A 26,293-nucleotide genomic window follows, 5' to 3' on the forward strand; every position below is an offset into this window, starting at 1 on the left:
GATTTCTTTTGATTTGCCCATGATGTCAAGCAAAGATGCACTGAGTTTGAAGGTAGGCCTTGAAATACATCCACAGGTACACCTCCAATTGACTCAAATGATGTCGATTAGCCTATCAGAAGCTTCTAAAACCATGACATAATTTTCTGGAATTTTCCAAGCCGTTTAAAGCCACAGTCAAATTAGTGTATGTAAACTTCTGACCCACTGGAATTGTGATACAGTGAATTATTTTAAAAAAATGTGTCATGCACAAAGTAGATGTCCTAACCGACTTGCCAAAACTATAGTTTGTTAACAAGAAATTTGTGGAATGGTTGAAAAACGAGTTTTAATGACTCCAACCCAAGTGTATGTAAACTTCCGACTTCCAACTATATGTGTGTATGTATATATATATATATATATATAAATAAAACGCAGCAGGCTAGCAAAGCTCTGACCAACCAACAATCTCATTGGAAATGACAGCAATGCCCTTCCCAAACCCAACAAGTCATTGCATGTCCTTCTCTACAATGGTTTTTGATGGCATATTATTTTAAAGGACTTGAGGGTGAGATCAGATAGCTGAATGGCCATGAAACTGGGGAGATGATTCACCCCCACCATGCCTCGTTTCCCTTTCTTACCAGGGTTATTTTTTGTTGTTGGCCACAGCCAGTATTCTGCATTACAACCTGTCCATCCTGAACGTGTCCTCAGTGGCAGGGTCAGCCAGAACCATGTCGGGGTCATTGAGCATGTGCAGTCCGTCCAGGGTGAGAGGGTCGATCTTCAGCTCGTCCAATGGGAAGGGAGAGTCCGCATCGAAGCTGACATCTCCAACACCAGCCAGTGAGTTGGTTAACTCCTTAGAGAGGCTGGGTGGAGACTCACCTGTGACTAAAATGCAGCATTTGGGAAAACATTTGACATTTGTAAATGAAATCAGCTGCTAGATATCTACCAATATTATTTAAGTAATAGTCTTCACTCAAAGAATCTATAACAAGAGAAAAACAAAATACAATTCACTTAAACAAAATACTTGTTTTCCTTATACTGGCCAACCTTCATAAAACAATTGACTATAATCAAGCCAGGATGAATTAATCCCTTTATTAGGTGTGTACAGAGCCTAGACTAAGTTAAATTACATGACAGGCTTGCTAATTGGCTCAGCTGCTGCTCAGTACCTGTGAGAATGATGTTAGGGATGTTGCCATGGCTACTGTAGCCCAACTGCTGGGAGTCATGCAGGCTGCTCCCTGTAAGACCCATCATAGCTGCTTGTGTGTAGTTGAGGGTGGAGCACTGGCTGTATAGGCTATTGGAGCTGATGGGGTTTTCAATCATATTGAACTGCTCGAGCTAGGCAAGTGAAAAAATACACATTTAATAAGTAAAGTTGGGTAATAGAATACAGAGATCAGGCACAAATTCTAATATGGATACATTTAGGGGGAAAAGAGTTGCAGTGAAAATAGAGACAGTGAAATTCATGTCCTAGTTTGATGTGGGTTAAGTCACCTGGTGGGAGAGAGCATTGGTCTGCCGAGATGCTAGCTGCGGATCGTAGAACGAATCCCCAAATATACTGCCCACCACCGGAATATGCTGAAAGAGACATTTGACCACTGATTAGAGTAAAAATAAATGGGTTATGGAAACTAATAGGCCTACAAGCTAATCAGTACAGCCTTCTTCTTGGGTATCTGAGGGGTATAAGGGAACAGTAGTCATGAAACATCACAAAAAAGCACAAGCATGAGGCAATCCACAAGCTAGTCAATTCAAGCACCGTTAACAAATGGCTGTTAATGAATGCACAGACACTAGCATCTGACAACACTTTATTATGCCTATTCAGACCATGTTTTAAAAATTAACCATAGAATGCATGATTCATAAGAGCCACATCCACATAAATGTTTCAGCAGTAAGATTTGATACAGCTGAACAATAACATTATACAAATCAGGAGCAATAGGCCTTGTTTAGAAAAGAGAAATATCACAATATAACTGCAGAATGAGCCATCTTGTCATTTTTAGAGGGATGAGCTAGCAAAACAGTGCTGGAGCGGTAGCTATTAGCAAACTGACTGCAAATAAATGCAAGTGACTTTTGCTAGCTAGCTAGGCTAACTTTGGGGTGAAGTTCATTCGTTTCTGCAGCTTCTCTCTGCTAGTAACATGGTTTCATGCCTTTAAAACGGACTGGTGCCAGTAATACTTACATTTGACAAAAGTTATGACGTATCCACTTTTTAAGCATAATTACTTGCTAAAGTTTGGCAATATAACAAAACAAATTTTGGAATTCAGAAAAAAAAGAAAAAAAAACAATAAGTAGAACATACAGTATATAAAGCTACTTTCCCAAGGAAGATCACTTTACTGTAGCCAGCTGTAATATATGTAAAGGTAGGATCTTTCACAGGAGCAGCAGCAAACAGAACAAAAATATAAAACACAATATGCAACAATTAACTATTTACTGAGTGACAGATCATAAGGAAATCAGTCAATTGAAATACATAAATTAGGCACTAATATAATAGATTTCACATGACTGGGCAGGGGCACAGCCATGGGTGAGCCTGGGAGAGCATAGGCCCACCCACTGGGGAGCCAGGCCCAGCCAATAAGGACTTCAAAGGGACTTCATTACAGACAAAACGGAGGATTATTTCTATCAGCTATTTGGGTGGCTGGTCTCAGATAATGCCACAGGTGAAGAAGCCAGATGTGGAGGTCCTGGGCGAGCATGGTTACACGTGGTCTGTAGTTGTGATGCCGGTTGAACGTACTGCCAAATTCTCTAAAACGACATTGGAGGCGGCTTATGGTAGAGAAATTAACATTCCATTCTCTGGCAACAGCTTTGGTGGACATTCCTGCAGTCAGCATGCCAATTGCACACTCCCTCAAAATTTGAGACATCTGTGGCATTGTGTTGTGTGACAAAACTGCACATTTTGGATTGGCCCTTTGTCCCCAACACAAGTTGCACCTGTGAAACGATCATGCTGTTTAATCAGCTTCTTGATATGCCACACCTGTCAGATGGATGGATCATCTTGACAAAGGAGAAATGCACACTAACAGGGATATAAAACAAATTTGTGCACAAAATTTGAGAGAAAAGCTTTTTGTGCCTATGGAACATATCTGGCATCTTATTTCAGTTCATGAAACATGACCAACACTTTACATGTTGCGTTGATATTTTTGTTCAGTATAGAAAGAGTTAAACCCATTTCTCACACCTGAAACAGCCTTGTTAACAGGATATTTCCCCAAAAATGAATCATGTCAACAGGAGACAACCAAAGCTGCTACAAACAGGTTGGACTATCCAAAACTAAAATTAATCATAATTAAGGTTCCAGGTAGGTGCTACATATTCACAAGACATACACTACATGGCTAAAAGTATGTGCACAGCTGTTCGTCGAACATCTCATTCCAAAAATCAATGGGCATTAATATGGAGTTGCCCCCCCCCACCTTGATGCTATAACAGCCTCCACTCTTCTGGGAAGGATTTCCACTAGATGTTGGAACATTGATGCGGGGACTTGCTTCCATTCAGCCGAAAGAGCAGTAGTGAGGTCGGGCACCGATGTTGAGCGATTAGGCCAGGCTCGCAGTCGGCGTTCCAATTCATCCCAAAGGTGTTCGATGGGGTTGAAGTCAGGGCTCTGTGCAAGCCAGTCAAGTTCTTCCACACCGATCTCAACAAACCATTTCTGTATGGACCTCGCTTTGAGCACGGGGGCATTTTCATGCTGAAACATGAAAGGACCTTCCCCAAACTGTTGCCACACATTTTGAAGCACAGAATGTCACTGTTTGCTGTAGCGTTAAGATTTCCCGACACTGGAACTAAGGGGCCTAGCCTGAACAATTAAAAACAGCCACAGACCATTATTCTTCCTCCGCCAAACTTTACAGTTGGAACTATGCATTCGGGGAGGTAGCGTTCTCATGGCATCTGCGAAATGCAGATTTGTCCGTCGGACTGCCAAATGGTAAAGTGTGACAGCTGAGCAGTTGTTGCTCATAGACATTTCCACTTCACAATAAAAGCACTTGCAGTTGACTGGGGCAGCTCTAGCAGGGTAGAATGTTGATGAACTGACTTGTTAGAAAGGTGGGATCCTATGACGGTGCCACGTTGAAAAGTCACTGAGCTCTTCAGTAAGGCCATTTTACCTGCAATGTTTGTCTATGGAGATTGCATGGCGGTGTGCTCAATATTATACACTCGGTAGCAACGAATGTGCCCGAAATAGCCCGAATCGACTAATTTGAAGGGGTGTCCACATACTTTTGGCCATGTTGTGTACATTTGGTTCAAGCAAAAACACAAAAGGATGCTATGCGACAACACTCAAAGACCTGAGCCAATATGATAAGCAGACATCGAGCAGTGGTCTGGAGGAGAGGAAATGGGGGTGGGATTGCTGACAATGGGAGCGAGAGGCTGGGATGAGTAGCAGCTGGACCAATTACAGCCAATTCCAGGCAAAAAACCCTCCCCCAACAAGGCAGCTCGGTGGTTTCGCCCTTACTTGAGGCGAGCCGCCAGGGGAGAAGCCTGGGGAGAAGCCTTGATTGGAGACTGGGGAGGTTGGAGACTGATTGGCCGGAGAGCCTGTCTGATTGCGGTACTGTTGGAGGGAAGAGTGTTAACCGGTGCAGAATTTCTAAACACTAGCAAGAGCACACAGAGAAAGTCCCAAGGACAGTCTGAGGTAGGCTCAGTCTTAAGCAACTACTACTACACCATCTATCCACAGACCAGTTCACTCCCAATGAAAAAAACACAAAAACTAAAAGCAAATCAGCCATTACTGAAGCGAAACAAACTTTGTAGAAGCTAGAATTTCACTGGGTAAGGAAGTTATCAACAGTCAAGGTACTGACAAGCAGGAAACTCAATTCAACAGACTCACCGAGTTGACGTTGATGCTTGCGGGCGTCTGGATCTGGCTGTCCGGGGAGGACTGGGTGGCTGTTGGGGCAGTGGTGGTGGCCAGGGTGATCAGCCTGATGCCCTGGGGCAGGGCCTGCTGCTGCAGGTCATTGAGCACTTGAGCCTGGGCCTGAACTGTCAGCTGGCTAAAGAAAGCATACTGGGATAGCTGTTGCTCCAGAGTCAAGGCCTCCATCGCCACTGCCTGATAAATGATACAGAAAAACAAAAACAACTTTAACAGGCTAAAGAGGCCAAGATTTTGGGGCGGAAAAATTAAAACAAGGTATCTGACAGTGTTAGGACAGGGTTACAGTATCTAGCAAAATAGTGTAGGAGCAGTTGATAAATTAAAATGCAATTCGTTTTAGTAAGCTAGCTAACTAACAGGTGAAACAATTAACTTATTTACAGTTAGTTACCTAACGCACCGCTGTTTGTTAGCAGTGTTTTCCACTAACGGCGGCTATACACACATTTTCAGCCGCATACTTTTTCACACTTAAAAAGGTGCACTAAGCAGAAATCGCTCCCCCATTTCCAGGTTGCAAAAATGCTAATAGTTCACCTTATTTCAGTTTATGTGTGACAACAAAAAAGCGAGTATAGCGCAGAGAATTATTGTACCATCTAAACCGTTGTGAAATATATTTTCCATAACCAAAAATATTATATTTTCAGCTGTTTGACACTGGTGTTAAAAACCGAAAGACGCAAAAACAAAACTTAAAAACGGGATGCACAGAACTAGCGCACATAGAAAATATCTACCACTTCTTAGACTTGCTTTCAATAAGAATGAGAGTTTTATATTTTACACATTTCTATGTGAATTCTATGTGAATTTGGTCAGGTCGCCCAAAAATGTACACACACTTACAATGGAGTAGTCAACTACTGCTTTCTGTGTAGCCAAGTCCATGATTAACACCTGCTTAATTCACTCCTACCTGTATTGCAGATAGCTGAGAAAATGGAAGCATGTGGAAGTCAGCAGACTCTTACAAGATTCTTTAAGAAGAATTGTGGGTCAGTTGTTAAACAAGTATTTTTTTAGAATGAATGACATACTGTAATTCACAAAGAGAGTTGCAAACACTTGCAGAAATTATTTCACGGATGTCGATCTCTCTTCTCTTAACATGTATGGACCCAGAACTTAATTGAGCATCTCTTCTATTTATTTTAGAGATACATTTTGTCAGAGGATCCTGGCTGGCTACTTTTTCTATAGGGGCTACTCCGTGTGCGCTTGTGGAAAACACTGCACTAAAAAAATATATTAGACATTTTTGACAGTCTTCCAAAGTGTATTAGTAAAAACAAACTGGTTTAACATACAAGTGACTGCCAAAAATAAAGGAAACACCAACATAAAGTGTCTTAGGCCATTGGGGCACCACGAGCCAGAACAACTTCAATGCACCATGGCATAGATTCTACAAGTGTCTGGAACTCTATTCGAGGGATGCAACACCATTCTTCCACAAGAAATTCCATCACTTGGTGTTTTGTTGATGGTAGTGGAAAACGCAGTCTCGGGCGTCGCTCCAGAATCTTCCATAAATGTTCAATTGGGTTTAATGCTAATCAAACTATTCAGTGACCACTCGTGCCCTGTGAATGGAGGATTGATCACCATCAATGCCATGGGAGCCAAATATAATAATCTTCCCAGCATTTTTACACATGACCCTAAGTATGATGGGATGTTAATTGCTTAAATAACTCAGGAACCACACCTGTGCAGAAACACCTGCTTTCAATATACTTCCCTCAATTACTCGTGTTTCCATTATTTTGGCAGTTACCTGTACATGACCTACAGTATATCTTCATGCAGTATATAGCACCCAGATGAAGACTTAAAAATAAAGCAAATATGAATCACCTTTTGCTGTGCTTACATTTTCCTCCAATATACACTGAGTGTACAAAACATTAGAGGAAACCGGCTATTTCCATGATATACACAGACCAGGTGAAAGCTATAATCCCTTATTGGATGTCACTTGTCAAATCCAATCAAAATCAGTGTAGATGAAGGGAAGGAGACAGGTTAAAGAAGGGTTTAAGTCTTGGGATAATTGAGACATGGATTGCGCATGTGTGCCATTCAGCAGGTGAATAGGCAAGAAAAATATTTGAAGTGCCTTTGAATGGGTTATGGTAGTAGTTTGTGCCAAGAACTGCAACGCTGCTGGGTTTTTCCACACAACAGTTTCCCGAGTGTATCAAGAATGGTCCACCACCCAAAGGACATCCAGCCGACTTGACAACTGTAGGAAGAATTGTAGTCAACACAGGCCAGCATCCTGTGGAAAGCATTCAACACCTTGTAGAATTGAGGCTGTTCTGAGGGTGGGTGGGGGTGAAACTAGGGCTGTTATGGTGACCGTACTATCGCATCACTGGCGGTCATTAGTCATGACGGCAGTCAAAATCCACATGACCGTTTAGTCACGGTAATTAGGTGACTCCAAGCTCTGATGCTGCTGATGGTCACTAGTAGCCTACCAAACGTGCTAACTGCCTGGTACTCAACACTATTGTCCCTCTAATCACTCTGACATCAATGCAATGTTATTGAAAATCTAATCAAACACTTAATGAGAGCCCGTGAGCTCATGTTGCGCAACATTTCTTTAGGCTATGCAATTGCATGAGAAAACAGTGATGGCCTCTACTAAAAAGAGGATCCCATCAGCTTTCTATAGGCTAAGCCTACTATATATCTTTCTCAACTTCCCCAATATTAAGCACATTGCTTCTCTTTACAACAGGAGTATAGCCTACCAGGCTGGCATGAAAATGGACCACAGGAAAAGCGTCCAATATTTTTTTTTTCTCGCTGCCCGTTTTCAAGACTGTGCATGATAATGGTCCATTCTAAATAAAAATACATTTCAAACACATGCTAAATAATATATGTAAAGGCAAGATTAAATCAAGAATATTGTGATGGTGACAATATTAGCCCATCACTTGTGAATGATGCTCAGTTTAAGGTAAGAAACATGCATGTTTTTTTGGGGGGGGCAAATTTTTCAAATCACACCTCATGTAGCCTAGCCCATAAGCCTATAAGATTTGTATCACATTAAATCACCATTAAATCAAATATGGTCCTTCTGTAGCTCAGTTGGTAGAGCATGGCGCTTGTAACGCCAGGGTAGTGGGTTCGATTCCCGGGACCACCCATACGTAGAATGTATGCACACATGACTGTAAGTCGCTTTGGATAAAAGCGTCTGCTAAATGGCATATATTATTATTATTATATTATTATTACAAATAACCTCTTAAAATGAATCACATTACTCCGCTTTGGAACGGGTGTAGAGCCTAACTGGCATACACACAACATCGCGTGCGTTTCATGTTTGGGGGGAGATCATTTTCACCATAAAAATGTACCTTTATAATAAAAGCACTACATGCATAATGGCATTTGTGGAATAAGTTCTGCCCAGAAATTTGCTATAGGATTGAGGTCAGGGCTTTGTGATGGCCACTCCAATACCTTGACTTTGTTGTCCTTAAGCAATTTTGCCACAACTTTGGAAGTATGCTTGGAGTCATTGTCCATTTGGAAGACCAATTTGCGATCAAGATTAAACTTCCTGACTGATGTCTTGAGATGTTGCTTCAATACATCCACATAATTTTCATTCCTCATGTCACCATCTATTTTGTCAAGTGCACCTCCTGCAGCAAAGCACCCCCACAACATGATGCTGCCACCCAGTGCTTCACGGTTGGGATTGTGTTCTTCGGCTTGCAAGACTCCCACTTTTTCCTCCAAACATAACAATGGTCATAATGGCCAAGCAGTTCCATTTTTCTTTTCATCAGATCAAAGGACATTTTTCCAAAAAGTACAATCTTCATCCCCATGTGCAGTTGCAAACCATAATCTGGCTTTTTTTTGGCAGTTTTGGAGCAGTGGCTTCTTCCTTGCTGAGCGGCCTTTCAGGGTATGTCCAAATAGGACTTGTCTTACTGTGGATATAGATACTTTTGTACCCGTTTCCTCCAGCATCTTCACAAGGTCCTTTGCTGTTGTTCTGGGATTGATTTGCACAAAAGCACCTTCATCTCTAGGTGACAGAAAGCATTTCCTTCCTGAGCAGTATGACGGCTGCGTGGTGCCATGATGTTTATAATTGCGTACTATTGTTTGTACATATGAATGTGGTACCTTCAGGCATTTGGAAATTGCTCCCAAGGATAAACCAGACTGAGGTCTTGGCTGATTTCTTTTGATTTTCCCATGATGTCAAGCAAAGAGGCACTGAGTTTGAAGGTAGGCCTTGAAATACATCCACAGGTACACCTCCAATTGACTCAAATTTTGTCAATTATCCTATCAGAAGCTTCTGAAGCCATGACATAATTTTCTGGAATTTTCCAAGCTGTTTAAAGGCACACTGAACTTAGTGTATGTGAACTTCTGACCCACTGGAATTGTGATACAGTGAATTATAAGTGAAATAATCTGTCTGTAAACAATTGTTGAAAAAATGACTTGTGTCATGCACAGAGTAGATGTCCTAACAGACTTTCCAAATCTATAATTCGTTAACAAGAAAGTTGTGGAGTGGTTGAAAAACTAGTTTTAATGACTCCAACTTAAGTGTATGTAAACGTCCGACTTCCAACTGTAGTAATTTCTTTATTAACCGCTCAACACAGAATAGCCTCATGTTTGCACTCCCTCAAATCGTTTAGAGATAATAATATTTTGTATTTAATTCAACGATGTTTAATTGTATTCTTTACTTTAAAATAATGCCACAGAATTCTAAGCAAATCTTGTCTGCTAATTAAACTAGTGTAGCCCACAGCCATATGGCATAGCCAGATCAGGATCTAACATAAGGACAACTCAGAATATTCGATTCTGTTCTTCTGAAAAAGACTATATTTTCTTCATATCATGCTTCTTTAGACCCGTCAAATTTTTTTTTTTTTTATTTTAATTATTGTGAAGTTGTAGGCTATATTACATGGATTTAATAGACTTTTTAAAATGTACATGTTCCAAAGTCTACACCAGTGGCTAGTAGGCTATGCGTGGAAGCCAGGAGATGCTACATTTGTTTATGTTAATTAAGGGTCAATTATCGTGAGACCGGCAGTTATTTGATTGACAATCACCGGATGACAGAATTTCATGACCGCCACAGCCCTAGGTTCCAAGCAATATCCGGAAGGTGTCCTTAATGTTTTGTACACTCAGTATTACAAGAGTGGCTGAATATCTTGTGAGGATCTAGGTTTTGCCCAGTATGTTGTATAAAGATTTTCTTAGGTCATGGTCAGAACAGGTAACAGTCGAGACTGGATTATTGTTTTCCATTTGAAAGTAGCTCACACTCGGAGCATTGTGATCGAATGCCTACTTTGAGCAATTGAAAGCACCAAATTACTTGAGGGATATTTGCTAGCCGAGTCATTCCAGGAAACAAGGCCAAACTACATCTGCCAGGAAGTGCTTGCTCACCTCCAAATTGGGATTTAGCCATGTAAGAGAAAAATACTTCCACCAGTGCTCCTTTTGAAGTTAAGGTTGAGTTCAAATTTAATTTCTGTCTACATAGTTGTTTAGCCAACTCCATTATAAAATGTGCCCTATATAAAAAAGCCAACCCCACGGACAATCGGTAGAGCAAAGTTAAAATATAATTGTATTCAACAAGGGACGTTTAGGTTTTTGTCCATGTAATAATGCTTAGCCCTGCTGTCCAGGGATTGGAGAGCATGGTAACGTTGGGTCTACTCACCTGGATGTTGAGAGGGGGGCGACAGCGTGGGGGGAGAGCTGCTGCGGGGACTGCTGTGGCTGGGGGTCTGCATTGAGGGTTAGGGGGATCAGGGTGGGCTGCCTACGCTGGGCCGCCACAGTCATGGTAGGCTGAGAGGTGGTAGTGATCCCTGCCAAGACACAACAGGACAGGCACAAGTGACTTCTCTGAACTTCTCTGAAGTACAGCATTGCAGTGCAACATAACATTTCCGCAATGTACATTTCTGCAATGCTACGCAACATTTTTCACAACTACATTGAACAGATTTTCTGACTTTGGCAATCGTCTAATTATGCCAATCACTATGTAATAAAGTACCCACCCATCTAGCGTTCCTAAGCTTGGAAAATGCAGTTTCTGTAACTTGTTGCATAATCATTCTGTGAAATCTTTTCAGTATTGAATGAATGGTTCTTCCTCAAATACACTACATGTAATAATTTATAATATTTTACTGAGTTACACGTGGTCTCTCTCTCCAAATTCTCTTATCTGGAAACAGCTCTGGTGGACATTCCTGCAGTCAGCATGCCAATTGCATGCTCCCTCAAAACTTGAGACATCTGAGGCATTGTGTTGTGTGACAAAACTGCACATTTATTGGTCCCCAGCACAAGGTGCACTTGTGTAATGATCATGCTGTTTAAGCAGCTTCTTGAAATGCTGAACCTGTCACTTAGATGGATTAGCTTGGCAAAAGATAAATACTCCCTTACAAATCAAATCTTATTTGTCACATACAGGTGTAAACCTTACCGTGAAATGCTTACTTACAAGCCCACAAACAACAATGCAGAACAAGAAATAGAGCTAAGAGATGATTTACTAAATAAACTAAAGTGAAAAAAATTAATAAAATAACAATAACGAGGCTATATACAGGGGGTATCGGTACAGAGTCAATGTGCGGGGGTAGAGGTTAGTCGAGGTAATTGGGGGGGGGGGGTCAATGTAAATAGTACGGGTGGCCATTTGATTAATTGTTCAGCAATCTTATAGCTTGGGGGTAGAAGCTGTTAAGGAGCCGTTTGGTCCTAGACTTGGCACTCCGGTACCGCTTGCCGTGTGAACAGTCTATGACTTGGGTGACTGGAGTCTTTGACAGTTTCTTGGGCCCTCCTCCGACACCGCATAGTATGTAGGTTCTGGATGTCAGGAAGCTTGACCCCAGTGATGTACTGGGCCGTATACGGTCAGATGCAATACCAGGTGGTTACAGAACTTGCTTGGTGCTTTTATAAAAATCCGTAGAGTATCCTTGGTTACATTTGTATCTGAATATCATATACACCTTTAAAATCTGCCACATTCATTTCGCCATCGATGACTTACCGTGGCTGGCTGCACTGATGCCGAGGTGGGTGAGGTTGGTGGTCAGGTTGCCTGTGCTGTTGGATGAGCTAAGGGAAGGAAACGCCACAGTGTCGTCTGGATCCAGCGGAGTGGGCAGCGGTGGGGGGAACTGGATGTTGGTCAGATCAGGCAGGGAGCCTCCCGTATTGAGCGTGGCCGGGATCAATGACGTGTTCACTTCCTGATCTGGTGATGGAAATATACTAGAGGGGAGAAAGAAAAAAGGTATACATATTTCCTAAAACAGCACTAGGCAAAAGAAAATCCATTATAAAATTAATTATATTGGTTGGTTTTTATGAATGATGACTTTTCTCATTGTTGTGTGTGTTGAAATAACAGCTGCTAGTCATATGGTGTCATAGGTCCTCTCTCACACTGACCCATGTTCTCTCCATCTTTGGACATAATTCATTCTAATCATGCCCTTTCTCACAAAGCACCTTTCTAAATGGTACGGTCCTGCCGGAGCACCATATTCAGATGAATGATGCAGCAATGACTCACTTGATCCCAGGGACTTCGCAGGACTTGGTTCTTGATGAGTCATTCTAGAGTGAAAGTACACTCAGTAAAAAATAAAATAACGGTGAGCAAGCACTGATACAACTAGGCTACATGTCCGCTCCTTTACCTTTTTGTTATCCCACTGTGTATCCTTGTCTGCATCTGATTCAGACTCCTCAGTCCCAGGCACTGTAAGCAGCAGCACTAAATGGGGAAAAGAGTCAAATAAATGACAATTGAAGGTACGAAGCTCAATTCAAATCAACCCACATTGCAGTATTTTCAGTGTAGCATTCTTCCTGTAGTGAAACGAAACTGCATAATCGTTTTGGGGACAGTAAAAACAACAGGTAGATCTCCATGACAGGTATCTAGATACTTTTCAGAAGACCATATTATAGGTCTATTTTCACGTGTCATCTTGAGGAATTTCAATTGAGACCATTCCCAGAGGAGATAAGTTCCCTTCAAGAAAATGACTTTGTTTAGCACAATATAATTCAAGATACTACAACAATCTTTCTCTCATCAGTAAGCAGTGGTTGGTTGAACACAAATCAAAATTTGATCGCTTCACCGAAAGAGAAGAGCTGCTCCAACATGGACAAAAACTGTTAGTGGAACACAACACCTTCGTGTTATAAATTATCCAGACGATTTCACAGTGGGCTTATCCTTTCATGGACATGTGGATTCAAACATGAATAAATTGAATCAGGCATGAATAAATAGAAGCTGTTCCTTGTCCATGTAACTGAATCCTCCATTACCTCGTTTAGGCTGTAGCTCTTGTGATCCCCCTGCAAACGCATCCTGGGGCACAGGGTTCATGGTGTTCTGGTGTAGTGCTGAGTCAGAGTTTGTCCTGTGGCATTAGAACAAAGGAAGGTCAACAAAATGTCTCTGTGACCCCTATTCCTCAACCTCATATCTGGCATGCTATGTCAGATTCTGGTTAATAAAAATAAAAATAAAAAAAATCAGTTCAATTGAGCATGCCATTTCTATTTGAAAAATTGCAATTTACAAAAGACATTGCATGTACTGTTTTTTCCTGAATGTAGATGAAATTGCAAAAAAAATAAACATTTTTTTAATAGGAGGACATTAATGACATACCTCCTCCAACTGGTATCCGGTGGGGGTGAGAGGTACACGGAGCTATAGGGGCAGCTGTCAATGTGGACCTCAGTTAAGGACGAAAATGGTGGTGCAATATAAAATCAAACCTATATAATTGAATGGTCAAGTTAACGATCAGCATTCATCTACTGAAGTGTAAAGTCTTAACTAAGCATGATCTGACAATGACACATGGCATTTTAAAACAAGTACTAATTAAGTCAAAAAGTTTTGTAAAAGACCATTCTGTTCGAATCCAAAATAAGCTGAGTGCAGACAAAGGATATCTGGCGGCCATGTTTGTCCACAGAGAGGGGCCGGCGATGGGGCGAGGTTATACGGTTCCGATCGCGGTAAACACGGTCCACCAGCCCGTGATGCCTGGTCGACCGACTGGTGTCCAAAGCGGAATTCTGGACAGGATTAGCCAAAATCAACCATACAAAGAAAAATTGGGCATTTGAAAACACACAAAAAAATGTAAATTAAAAATGTCTTGATATAATATGGTGCAAATGTATTCATTTCAAAATGGGTCAAGCTATGGGCCCTCATACTCAAGTTAACAAAAATGTTTAAAATAAATGGAAAGTCATGATATAGAAAGCAATGACAAAGGCTCCTTGTATGTGTTTTTTAGGAATCTTTTTAAACATTTCAAGATGGGGTGAGAGTGTCTGAAGCTCAAATTTAGCTTTCTTCTGAGACTTGGTTTTCCAGACAAATTCAGTGGATCAATACTGATACGGCAGGACGAGTCTTCAAAATTGTAAACTACTAAAGAAGTTCTTTGAATTGGATTCTTGTTAACAATATAGGGTAACGCAAGGGTGAATCTTAGCCTTTCATGGAAGCTCTGAAAGATAAAATTTCCCTCAGGTGAGATTTAATTGTTGTATCACGCAAATTAAAAACAACATTTTACCAACTGATAGAGAAGCTGTGAGCTCACCTGAAAAGGCAGGTCAATGTTGCTATTTCCAATCTGATTGACATTGGGCAGTGAGCCTCCATAGTACTGTCCACGATTCTGCCCTAGTTGCAAATACTGGGTCTTCTGTAACTGCAACTGTGCAACGTAAAATCGTATGAAAGCATGAATGGATGTGTAAACTGATACATGAAGGATTACACACAAAATATTGATAGAAAACGTTCCACAGTGCTAAAGATAGAATAGACCACATCTAAAAGGCCAGATGAGATAAGACATAGGTTAATATGGGCCCATAAACTGTTCATATCTTAATTGATTTGAGGCAGTATCAAGTTTGTGCAATGTCAGCACTGCATGGACAAAGTCCATAGGCCTAAGCCAAATAGCTGGAGGGTGTCAATCTCATAAGGAAAGACATCACTGTGTAATGATGGATACTAGGATTTGTCAAATGGTGTTTCTATTTTTTCAATTAGATTTGTAAAAAATAATAACTAATAATAATAAATAGCCATGTTGTAAAACCACAACATAAATCCATTCTGTACTCCTAAACCATTCCTTTATGATATTCATCATGAGTAGGTTCACCACCAAACACCTGTCAATAACTACTAAATGTTTAAGATCACCAATTGCTTTAATGAATTGCATGAATGATGGATTAAACAAAGGCCTGATTTTATGGGGATGAATAAACAGACTAACATGGACATTGGCTTTTTTTTATTTTATCAGGCAGACAATAATGATTTCCAGCAACCAACCAAAACGAGTCAATTATTTGCATTGCACGTATTACTAAAAGGTCTACAAGAGGATAGTTGATCCCATGTTATCAGTATCTGCCATCAAAGTTCAAACCTTGCAAATCTGTCAAAACTCAGCGCGCACGCACGCACACACACACACACACACACACACACACACACACACACACACACACACACACACACACACACACACACACACTAGGTGCTGGGGAGGGGGGTTTCTTAGGTGCTGTCAAAGCAGCTATTAAAAATACAGCAGAGTCCTACTGTTATTACTGTTCCAGATGGCTGATAGGAGTTATTAGGTAGGTAAAGTTAAGCATAGCAGAGAATTTGACCAAATTCCAGACTTGGAAGACAATGTGTCTTCTAAACTTCCACGTCTAGTTGCAGGGGATTCGTTTGAATTTAGAAAATGCTCAGTTAATTTTTTTTTTACAAATGTTTTACTACATGAAGTAACCTGAAAATGTGTATGCCGCCATCTTGTCCATTTCAAATCTTCTCTCACTGATCGAGACGAGTATCATCATGATATGAAGCACTATTTTAATTTAACCTTTAACTAGGCAAGTCAGTTAAGAACAAATTCTTATTTTACACTGGCCTACCCCGGCCAAAACCTCCCCTAACCAGGACGATGCTGGGCCAATTGTGCGCCGTCCTATGAGTCTCCCGATCACGGCCAGTTGCGATACACCCCGGGATCGAACCAGGGTCTGTAATGACACTTCTAGCACTGAGATGCAGTGCCTTAGACCGCTGTGTGCAAAGTTGTCATCAAGGCAAAGGGTGGCTACTTGGAAGAATCTCAAATATGTCTTGATTTGTTTAATCATTTTTTTGGTTACTACGTGATTCCATAGTTTTGATGTCTTCACTATTATTCTACACTACAGAAAATAGTAAAAATAAAGAAAAACACATGAATGAGTAGGTGTGTCCAAACTTTTGACTGATACTGTATGCATGTATATATACAGGACCAGTCAAAAGTTCACACCTTCTCATTCAAGGGTTTTTCTTTATAATTTTCTACATTGTTGAATAATAGGGCAGACATCAAAACTATGGAATCACGTAGTAACCAAAAAAGGATGAAATAAGTCAAAATATATACAGTGGGGCAAAAAAGTATTTAGTCAGCCACCAATTGTGCAAGTTCTCCCACTTAAAAAGATGATGAAAATTACAGGCCTCTCTCATAGGTATACTTCAACTTTGACAGACAAAATGAGAAGGAAAAAAATCCAGAAAATCACATTGTAGGATTTTTAATGAATTTATTTGCAAATTATGGTGGAAAATAAGTATTTGGTCAATAACAAAAGTTTCACAATACTTTGTTATATATCCTTTGTTGGCAATGCCAGAGGTCAAACGTTTTCTGTAAGTCTTCACAAGGTTTTCACACACTGTTGCTGGTATTTTGGCCCATTCCTCCATGCAGATCTCCTCTAGAGCAGTGATGTTTTAGGGCTGTTGCTGGGCAACATGGACTTTCAACTCCAAGCCAAGTCAACAAACAGGTCACTGACCATCTCGAATCCCACCGTACCTTCTCCGCTGTGCAATCTGGTTTCCGAGCCGGTCACGGGTGCACCTCAGCCACACTCAAGGTACTAAACGATATCATAACCACCATCGATAAAAGACAGTACTGTGCAGCCGTCTTCATCGACCTCGCCAAGGCTTTCGACTCTGTCAATCACCATATTCTTATCGGCAGACTCAACAGGTTTTTCGGATGACTGCCTTGCCTGGTTCACCAATTACTTTGCAGACAGAGTTCAGTGTGTCAAATCGGAGGGCATGCTGTCCGGTCCTCTGGCAGTCTCTATGGGGGTGCCACAGGGTTCAATTCTCGGGCCGACTCTTTTCTCTGTGTATATCAATGATGTTGCTCTTGCTGCGAGCGATTCCCTGATCCACCTCTACGCAGACGACACCATTCTATATACTTTCGGCCCGTCATTGGACACTGTGCTATCTAACCTCCAAACGAGCTTCAATGCCATACAGCACTCCTGCCGTGGCCTCCAACTGCTCTTAAACGCGAGTAAAACCAAATGCATGCTTTTCAACCGATCGCTGCCTGCACCCGCATGCCCGACTAGCATCACCACCCTGGATGGTTCCGACCTTGAATATGTGGACATCTATAAGTACCTAGGTGTCTGGCTAGACTGCAAACTCTCCTTCCAGACCCACATCAAACATCTCCAATCGAAAATCAAATCAAGAGTCGGCTTTCTATTCCGCAACAAAGCCTCCTTCACTCACGCTGCCAAGCTTACCCTAGTAAAACTGACTATCCTACCGATCCTCGACTTCGGCGATGTCATCTACAAAATGGCTTCCAACAGTCTACTCAGCAAACTGGATGCAGTCTATCACAGTGCCATCCGTTTTGTCACTAAAGCACCTTATACCACCCACCACTGTGACTTGTATGCTCTAGTCGGCTGGCCCTCACTACATATTCGTCGCCAGACCCACTGGCTCCAGGTCATCTACAAGTCCATGCTAGGTAAAGCTCCGCCTTATCTCAGTTCACTGGTCACGATGGCAACACCCATCCGTAGCACGCGCTCCAGCAGGTGTATCTCACTGATCATCCCTAAAGCCAACACATCATTTGGCCGCCTTTCGTTCCAGTACTCTGCTGCCTGTGACTGGAACGAATTGCAAAAATCGCTGAAGTTGGAGACTTTTATCTCCCTCACCAACTTCAAACATCAGCTATCCGAGCGCTGCAGCTGTACATAGTCTATAGGAAAATAGCCCACCCATTTTCACCTACCTCATTCCCATACTGTTTTTTATACTGTTTTTGTTTATTTATTTTTCTGCTCTTTTGCACACCAATATCTCTACCTGTACATGACCATCTGATCATTTATCACTCCAGTATTAATCTGCAAAACTGTATTATTCGCCTACCTCCTCATGCCTTTTGCACACATTGTATATAGACTGCCCATTTTTTTCTACTGTGTTATTGACTTGTTAATTGTTTATTCCATGTGTAACTCTGTTTTGTCTGTTCACACTGCTATGCTTTATCTTGGCCAGGTCGCAGTTGCAAATGAGAACTTGTTCTCAACTAGCCTACCTGGTTAAATAAAGGTGAAATAAAAAAAATAAAAAAATAAAAAAACTCCCTCCAAAGATTTTCTATGGGGTTGAGATCTGGAGACTGGCTAGGCCACTCCAGGACCTTGAAATGCTTCTTAAGAAGCCACTCCTTCGTTGCCATTGTCATGCTGAAAGACCCAGCTACGTTTCATCTTCAATGCCCTTGCTGATGGAAGGAGGTTTTCACTCAAAATCTCACGATACATGGCCCCATTCATTCTTTCCTTTACACGGATCAGTCGTCCTGGTCCCTTTGCAGAAAAACAGCCCCAAAGCATGATGTTTCCACCCCCATGCTTCACAGTAGGTATGGTGTTCTTTGGATGCAACTCAGCATTCTTTGTCCTCCAAACACGACGAGTTGAGTGTTTACCAAAAAGTTATATTTTGGTTTCATCTGACCATATGACATTCTCCCAATCTTCTTCTGGATCATCCAAATGTTCTCTAGCAAACTTCAGATGGGCCTGGACATGTACTGGCCTAAGCAGGGGGACACGTCTGGCACTGCAGGATGAGTCCCTGGCGGCGTAGTGTGTTACTGATGGTAGGCTTTGTTACTTTGGCCCCAGCTCTCTGCAGGTCATTCACTAGGTCCCCCCATGTGGTTCTTGTGATCATTTTGACCCCACAGGGTGAGATATTGTGTGGAGCCCCAGATCGAGGGAGATTATCAGTGGTCTTGTATGTCTTCTATTTCCTAATAATTGCTCCCACAGTTGATTTCTTCAACCAAGCTGCTTACCTATTGCAGACTCAGTCTTCCCAGCCTGGTGCAGGTCTACAATTTTGTTTCTGGTGTCCTTTGACAGCTCTTTGGTCTTGGCCATAGTGGAGTGTGACTGTTTGAGGTTGAGGACAGGTGTATTTTATACTGATAACAAGTTCAAACAGGTGCCATTAATACAGGTAACGAGTGGAGGACAGAGGAGCCTCTTAAAGAAGAAGTTACAGGTCTGGGAGAGCCAGAAATCGTGCTTGTTTGTAGGTGACCAAATACTTATTTTCCATCATAATTTGCAAATAAATTAATTAAAAATCCTACAATGTGATTTTCTGGATTTTTTTTCTCATTTTGTCTGTCATACTTGAAGTGTACCTATGATAAAAAGATGAGGCCTGTAATTTAAGTGGGAGAACTTGCACAATTGGTGGCTGACTAAACACTTTTTTGCCCCACTGTAATATTTGAGATTCTTCAAAGAAGCCACCCTTTGCCTTGACTGCTTTGCACTCTAAACCAGCTTCATGAGGTATTCATTCATGAACAGGTGTGCCTTGTTAAAAGTTAATTTGTGGAATTTCTGTCCTTCTTAATGTGTTTGAGCCAATCAGTTGTGTTGTGACAAGGGAGGGGAGGCAGGGTAGGCAGGGTAATCCCTGCACTGACAAGGTAAAAATCTTACGTTCTGCTCCTGAACAGGCATTTAACCCACTAGGCCGTCATAGAAATTTGTTCTTAACTGTTTTGCCTAGTAAAATAAAAATACAGAAGATAGCCCTATTTGGTAAAAGACCAAGTCCATATTATGGCAAGAACGAGAGTCCGTCATTACTTAAACATTTCAAGAACTTTGAAGGTTTCTTCAAGTGCAGTCACAAAAACCATCAAGCGCTATGATGAAGCTGGCTCTCATGAGGATCGCCACAGTAAAGGAAGCTGCTGCAGAGGATAAGTTAATTAGAGTTACCAGCCTCAGATTACAGCCCTCAAATATTTAACAGACATCTCAACATCAACTATTCAGAGGAGACTGCGTGAATCAGGCCTTCATGGTCGAATTGCTGCAAAGAAACGACTACTAAAAAGGCCACCATAAGAAGAAGAGACTTGCTTGGGCCAAGAAACACGAGCAATGAACAATCGGTGGAAATCTGTCCTTTGGTCTGATGAATTCAAATTTTTGGTTCCTGCTGTGTCTTTGTGAGATGCAGAGTAGGTGAACGGATGATCTCAGCATGTGTGGTTCCCACTGTGAAGCATGGAGGAGAAGGTGTGATGGTGCTTTGCTGGTAACACTGTCAGTAATTCATTTAGAATTCAAGGCATACTTAACCAGCATGGCAACCACAGCATTCTGCAACATCCCATCTGGTCTGGGCTTAGTGGGACTATCATTTTTCAACAGGACAATGACCCAACACATCTCCAGGCTGTGCAAGGGATATTCGACCAAGAAGGAGAGTGCTGCATCAGATGAACTGGTCTCCACAATCACCCGACCACAACCCAATTGAGATGGTTTGGGATGAGTTGTGCCACAGAGTGAAGGAAAGTGCTCAGCATGTGGGAACTCCTTCAAGACTGTTGGAAAAGTATTCCAGGTGAAGCTGGTGGAGAGAATGCCAAGAGTGTGCAAAGTTGTCATTAAGGCAAATATATTTAGATTTGTTGAACACTTCTTGGTACGACATTTTCCCATATGTTTTATTTCATAGTTGATGTCTTCACTATTATTCTACAATGTAGATAATAGTAGAAATAAAGAAACCCTTGAATGAGTAGGTGTGTCCAAACTTTTGACTGGTACTGTATATATTTATACATGAACTGTGTACAAAACATTATGAACACCTGCTTTTTTCATGACAGCTGTGACCCGTTATTTATGTCACTTGTTAAATCCACTTCAATCCGTATAGAATAAGGGGAGGAGACCAGTTAAATAATGATTTTTAAGCCTTGAGTGCATGTACTGACATGTACAGTCGTGGCCAAAAGTGTTGAAAATGACACAAATATTATGGCAAGGTGCGCCATCATGCTGGAAAAGGCATTGTTCATCATCAAACTGTTCCTGGATGGCTGGGAGAAGTTGATCTCGGAGGATGTGTTGGTACCATTCTTTATTTATGGCTGTGTTCTTAGGCAAAATTGTGAGTGAGCCCACTCCCTTGGCTGAGAAGCAACCCCACACATGAATGGTCTCAGGATGCTTTACTGTTGGCATGACACAGGACTGATGGTAGCGCTCACATTGTCTTCTCCGGACAAGCTTTTTTCCGGATGCCCCAAACAATCGGAAAGGGGATTCATTAGAGAAAATGACTTTACCCCAGTCCCCAGCAGTCCAATCCCTGTACCGTTTGTAGAATATCAGTCTGTCCCTGATGTTTTTCCTGGAGAGAAATGGCTTCTTTGCTGCCCTTCGACACCAGGCCATCCTCCAAAAGTCTTTGCCTCACTGTGCATGCAGATGCATTCACAACTGCCTGCTGCCATTCCTGAGCAAGCTCTGAACTGGTGTTGCCCCGATCCCGCAGCTGAATCAACTTTAGGAGATGGTCCTGGCGCTTGCTGGACTTTCTTGGGCGCCCTGAAGCCTTCTTCACTACAATTGAACCGCTCTCCATGAAGTTCTTGATGATCCAATAAATGGTTGATTTAGGTGAAATCTTACTTACTGTTGTTACTTTTGTGAACACTCAGTCTGTGTGTGTAATATACACACACACACAGCAAAAAAAAAATAAACATCCTCATGGTCAACTGCGTTTATTTTCAGCAAACTTAACATGTATAAATATTTGTATGAACATAACATGGTGTGGCCACCAGCTGCATTAAGTACTGCAGTGCATCTCCTCCTCATGGACTGCACCAGATTTGCCAGTTCTTGCTGTGAGATGTTACCCCACTCTTCCACCAAGGCACCTGCAAGTTCCCAGACATTTCTGGGGGGATGGCCCAAGCCCTCACCCTCCAATCCAACAGGTCCCAGACATGCTCAGTGGGATTGAGATCCGGGCTTTTCGCTGACCATGGCAGAACACTGACATTCCGGTCTTTCGGGAAATCACACACAGAATGAGCAGTATGGCTGGTGGCATTGTCATGCTGGAGGGTCATGTCAGGATGAGCCTGCAGGAAGGGTACCACATGAGGGAGGATGTCTTCCCTGTAACGCACAGCGTTGAGATTGCCTGCAATGACAACAAGCTCAGTCCGATGATGCTGTGGCACACCGCCCCAGACCATGACGGACCCTCCACCTCCAAATCCATCCCGTTCCGGGGTACAGGCCTTGGTGTAACGCTCATTCCTTTGATGATAAACGTGAATCCGACCATCACCCCTGGTGAAACAAATCCGCGACTCGTCCGTGAAGAGCACTCTTTGCCAGTCCTGTCTAGTCCAGCGATGGTGGGTTTGTGCCCATAGGCGACATTGTTGCTAGTGATGACTGGTGAGGACCTGCATTACTCCAGGCCTACAAGCCCTCAGTCCAGCCTCTCTAAGTCTATTGCGGATAGTCTGAGCACTGATGGAGGGATTATGCGTTCCTGGTGTAACTCGAGCAGTTGTTGTTGCCATCCTGTACCTGTCCCGCAGGTGTGATGTTCGGCTGTACCGATCCTGTGCAGGTGTTGTTACACGTGGTCTGCCACCGCGAGGACGATCAGTTGTCCGTCCTGTCTCCCTGTAGTGATGTCTTAGGCATCTCACAGTACAGACATTGCAATTTATTGCCCTGGCCACATCTGCAGTCCTCATGCCTCCTCCTTGCAGCATGCCTAAGGCACGGTTATGCAGATGAGCAGGGACCCTGGGCATCTTTCTTTTAGTGTTTTTCAGAGTCAGTAGAAAGGCCTCTAGTGTCCTAAGTTGTCATAACTGTAAACAGGAGGTGATGGCACGACATTGGGCCTCAGGATCTCATCCCGGTCTCTCTTTGCATTCAAATTGCCATCGTTAAAATGCATGTCTGTTCATTGTCCGTAGCTTATGCCTGTCCAAACCATAACACAACTGGACAATGAACACAATTACATTTTATCGATGGCAATTTGAATGCACACAGAGCCCGTGATGAAATCCTGAGGCACATTGTTGAGGTGATTGCACTTTTCAGCATGATAATACATGGCCCCATGTCACAAGGATCTGTACACAGTTCCTGGAAGCTGAAAAAGTCCCAGTTCTTCCATGGCCTGCATAGTCACCAGACATGTCACCCATTGAGAATGTCTGGGATGGTCTGGATCAACGTGTACGACAGTGTTCCAGTTCCTGCCAATATCCAGCGACTTGAAGAGTGGGACAACATTCCACAATTAACAGCCAGATCAACTCTATGCAAAGGAGATGTGTCATGCTGCATGAGGCAAATGGTGGTCACACCAGATACTGACTGGTTTTGTTTTTTAAGATATGCATCTGTAGGTCACAGACATCTGTATTCCCAGTCATGCAAAATCCATAGATTAGTGCCTAATGAATTTATTTCAATTGACCGATTTCCTCATATGTTCTGTAACTCAGTAAAATCTTTTACAATTGTTGTTTGTTGCGTTTATATTTTTTGTTTAGTGTATTCTAAAGATCAGTCCTTTCAGCAGCCCAGATGATTTATTTATAAATACAATCATTGGACGGTTTGGCAGTAGGGTTTAGGCCATAGGCCAGCATATTGAAAATATAGAAAAAGATATTTGCCTGGTAATGTGTATATGTCTTAGCATTTTCTAAATTCAAACGAACCCCCTGGAACTAGACATGGAAGTTTAGAAGACACGTTTTCCAAGTCGGGAATTGAGGGATTATCCCAGTTAACGGTTGGTAGAAAATTATCTGTGCTACACTTAACATTCCCTACCTACAATAACGCCTACCAGCCAGCTGGAACAGTAATAATGCTACTTTTTTATAGCTACTGTCAAAGCAGGGTTGGTACTTTGCAAACATGCAAACCCATTGCCTGACAAGCATGGGGAAACAATTGACTGGGGAATTATGTCAAAATGGCTTGTGGTGATCTAGCTATGGTGGATGTAACTCCATTGCGTTGTCAACATTGGAGTTAGCGAGATGTATCCTCCTAGCTACTGCGGTGTTCTGTCAGTGTCAAATACACACCAGTTTGACTGAGTCAGTCGAACTGTGCTAGCGAAGCATGTTCAGTTTTCATTGCAAATTGTAGATGGTAACGAGCTAGCTAGCTAGATAGTATCGATATCTAGCTTGATACTCTGAACCTTTTGATGTTCATGATGCATGGCAATTTGACTATGTATGAGCAGGTGCTTGCTAACTATAGAGCCTAGTTAGCTAGCCTACCTGGCTGCTCACCATACCTAGCAAACGTCAACAAAGACAGCTCACTACACTAGCTGGCGAGCTAAGTTAAAACGTTTGCAAAATAACGCCCCAATATATAATGGTTATCAGAATATAGCTATTTAACTGCAAATGCAGTAAATCGGCTACTTTTGCTTGCCACTGCCAGCTGGCTAAAAACAACTCGTCATAAAAACGTGCTAACATTACTGGCTAACTAGCCAAGCTGCATACAGTAATTAATCAACAAAACAAGGCACTTACCCGTGCAGCTCTAGTGATGTTTAGGTCTTTCATCACTTCTTCGAAAGCCGCAGTCTCCTCCGCCTGTTTCTGATTATGTAAAGCGATTTTCTCGCTAAATTTACGTGGATTGTTTGAGCTCGCCATCTTCTGCTGTTCTTCTCAATGGGACATTACGCACAACGCTTGGATACGATGGTTACGATGGTTTGTCGTCATTACGCGCGTACTGTAAATGATGCTATGAAGCTACATAAACATATCGCATACTACATGCCATTTTCTATTTTCTGGAAATCTAATAATGAGTATTATCACATCATTAAATCAGGACTTACCGTGTGTATTTGATTAGTTTGTTGGGTTCTGTGGGCTTTCACAGCAAATTAGTTTGGAGCGGTTCGGTTCGTTTGGACTGGTCTGAACACCAACCGCACTCGAGCGCACCGTGGTTGGTCTCAGTCAGATTCCGTTCGTACCTTGGTGCGGTTCACTGCAGATGAGAACGCAGTCCGGACCAAATACCAGAAAATAACCAGAGGCGTGCAGTATTGATTGTTTGACTGCAAGCATTTGATGACATGCAAACAGTACCATAACTTGATATCTGTTGAACATTATGTGGGTAGCAGCGAATTTATGGATGTAAATTGTGGGGAGACAAGGCTATACCAGGATAGGCAATGTGAAACCACCTGGACCAAATTAAGAAAATAAATTAAGAAAACACATTTAACAAATAATCGAACTATAGCTCAGAACTACGCGTGGGAACGCACTAAAATATGTCACAGGACATTTATGTTTAAAAGGATAGTTCACTTAAAACTATATTTTAGTATATTGTTCATTAGTACAATCCAAAAAAACAAAACATGTAATGTCAGCAGTCAAGTTTTCAAGAAGATAGAGCACTTTCAGTAAGCAAAAACTGTGACGACGATGATGATGCTTTGCATCATATGACGATTTATAGGAATGGTTAGGTTGACAAATTTTTTTAAAACTGGAAAACAATCTATTTCTTGAAGTTTTATTAAAAGCCACTCAATATCCGAACTACAAAAACCGAGTGAACAAGTTATCACCAGAGGGGGACCCCACACATGTTCTGTCAAAACCATGGATGGCAAATTCACAGACACACAATACGATGACAAATTCGCCACAGTATCCTTTGAAGTAGATTACAGAAAGTATGAAGGACACGTGGCAGATTTGTGCATGCTACTTTTTCGAATATTTACTAATCATACATTTTTTTTGGTACAAATAAAGATATTGCTCTACCAAAGTTGAAATACCAGTAATGGATCAATCAAATCCTTGGAATTGTATCAGGGTCATGATGAACAGAGATAAACTGTAATGGCCTTTACCAAATTGA

At 41.9% G+C, this 26,293-nt stretch overlaps 1 protein-coding gene across 1 annotated transcript; it reads right to left on the reverse strand.

The window, feature by feature from the left end:
* Nucleotides 1-383: 383 nt before the first annotated feature.
* On the reverse strand, nt 384-25,105 carry LOC123997255 (CREB-regulated transcription coactivator 1-like). The gene is made up of 15 exons (XM_046301417.1): nt 24,928-25,105; nt 14,710-14,826; nt 14,045-14,170; nt 13,755-13,816; nt 13,406-13,500; nt 12,763-12,839; nt 12,636-12,679; nt 12,108-12,331; nt 10,752-10,902; nt 7,762-7,765; nt 4,946-5,170; nt 4,562-4,660; nt 1,513-1,599; nt 1,179-1,353; nt 384-885 (listed from the first exon to the last, which is right to left on the reverse strand). Exons 1-15 carry the CDS (start codon nt 25,051-25,053, stop codon nt 674-676), a joined length of 1,824 nt encoding a protein of 607 aa, XP_046157373.1. The 5' UTR covers nt 25,054-25,105; the 3' UTR covers nt 384-673.
* Nucleotides 25,106-26,293: the final 1,188 nt, after the last annotated feature.

Source organism: Oncorhynchus gorbuscha, linkage group LG15, assembly GCF_021184085.1.
Source record: "Oncorhynchus gorbuscha isolate QuinsamMale2020 ecotype Even-year linkage group LG15, OgorEven_v1.0, whole genome shotgun sequence".
Taxonomy (NCBI): domain Eukaryota; kingdom Metazoa; phylum Chordata; class Actinopteri; order Salmoniformes; family Salmonidae; genus Oncorhynchus; species Oncorhynchus gorbuscha.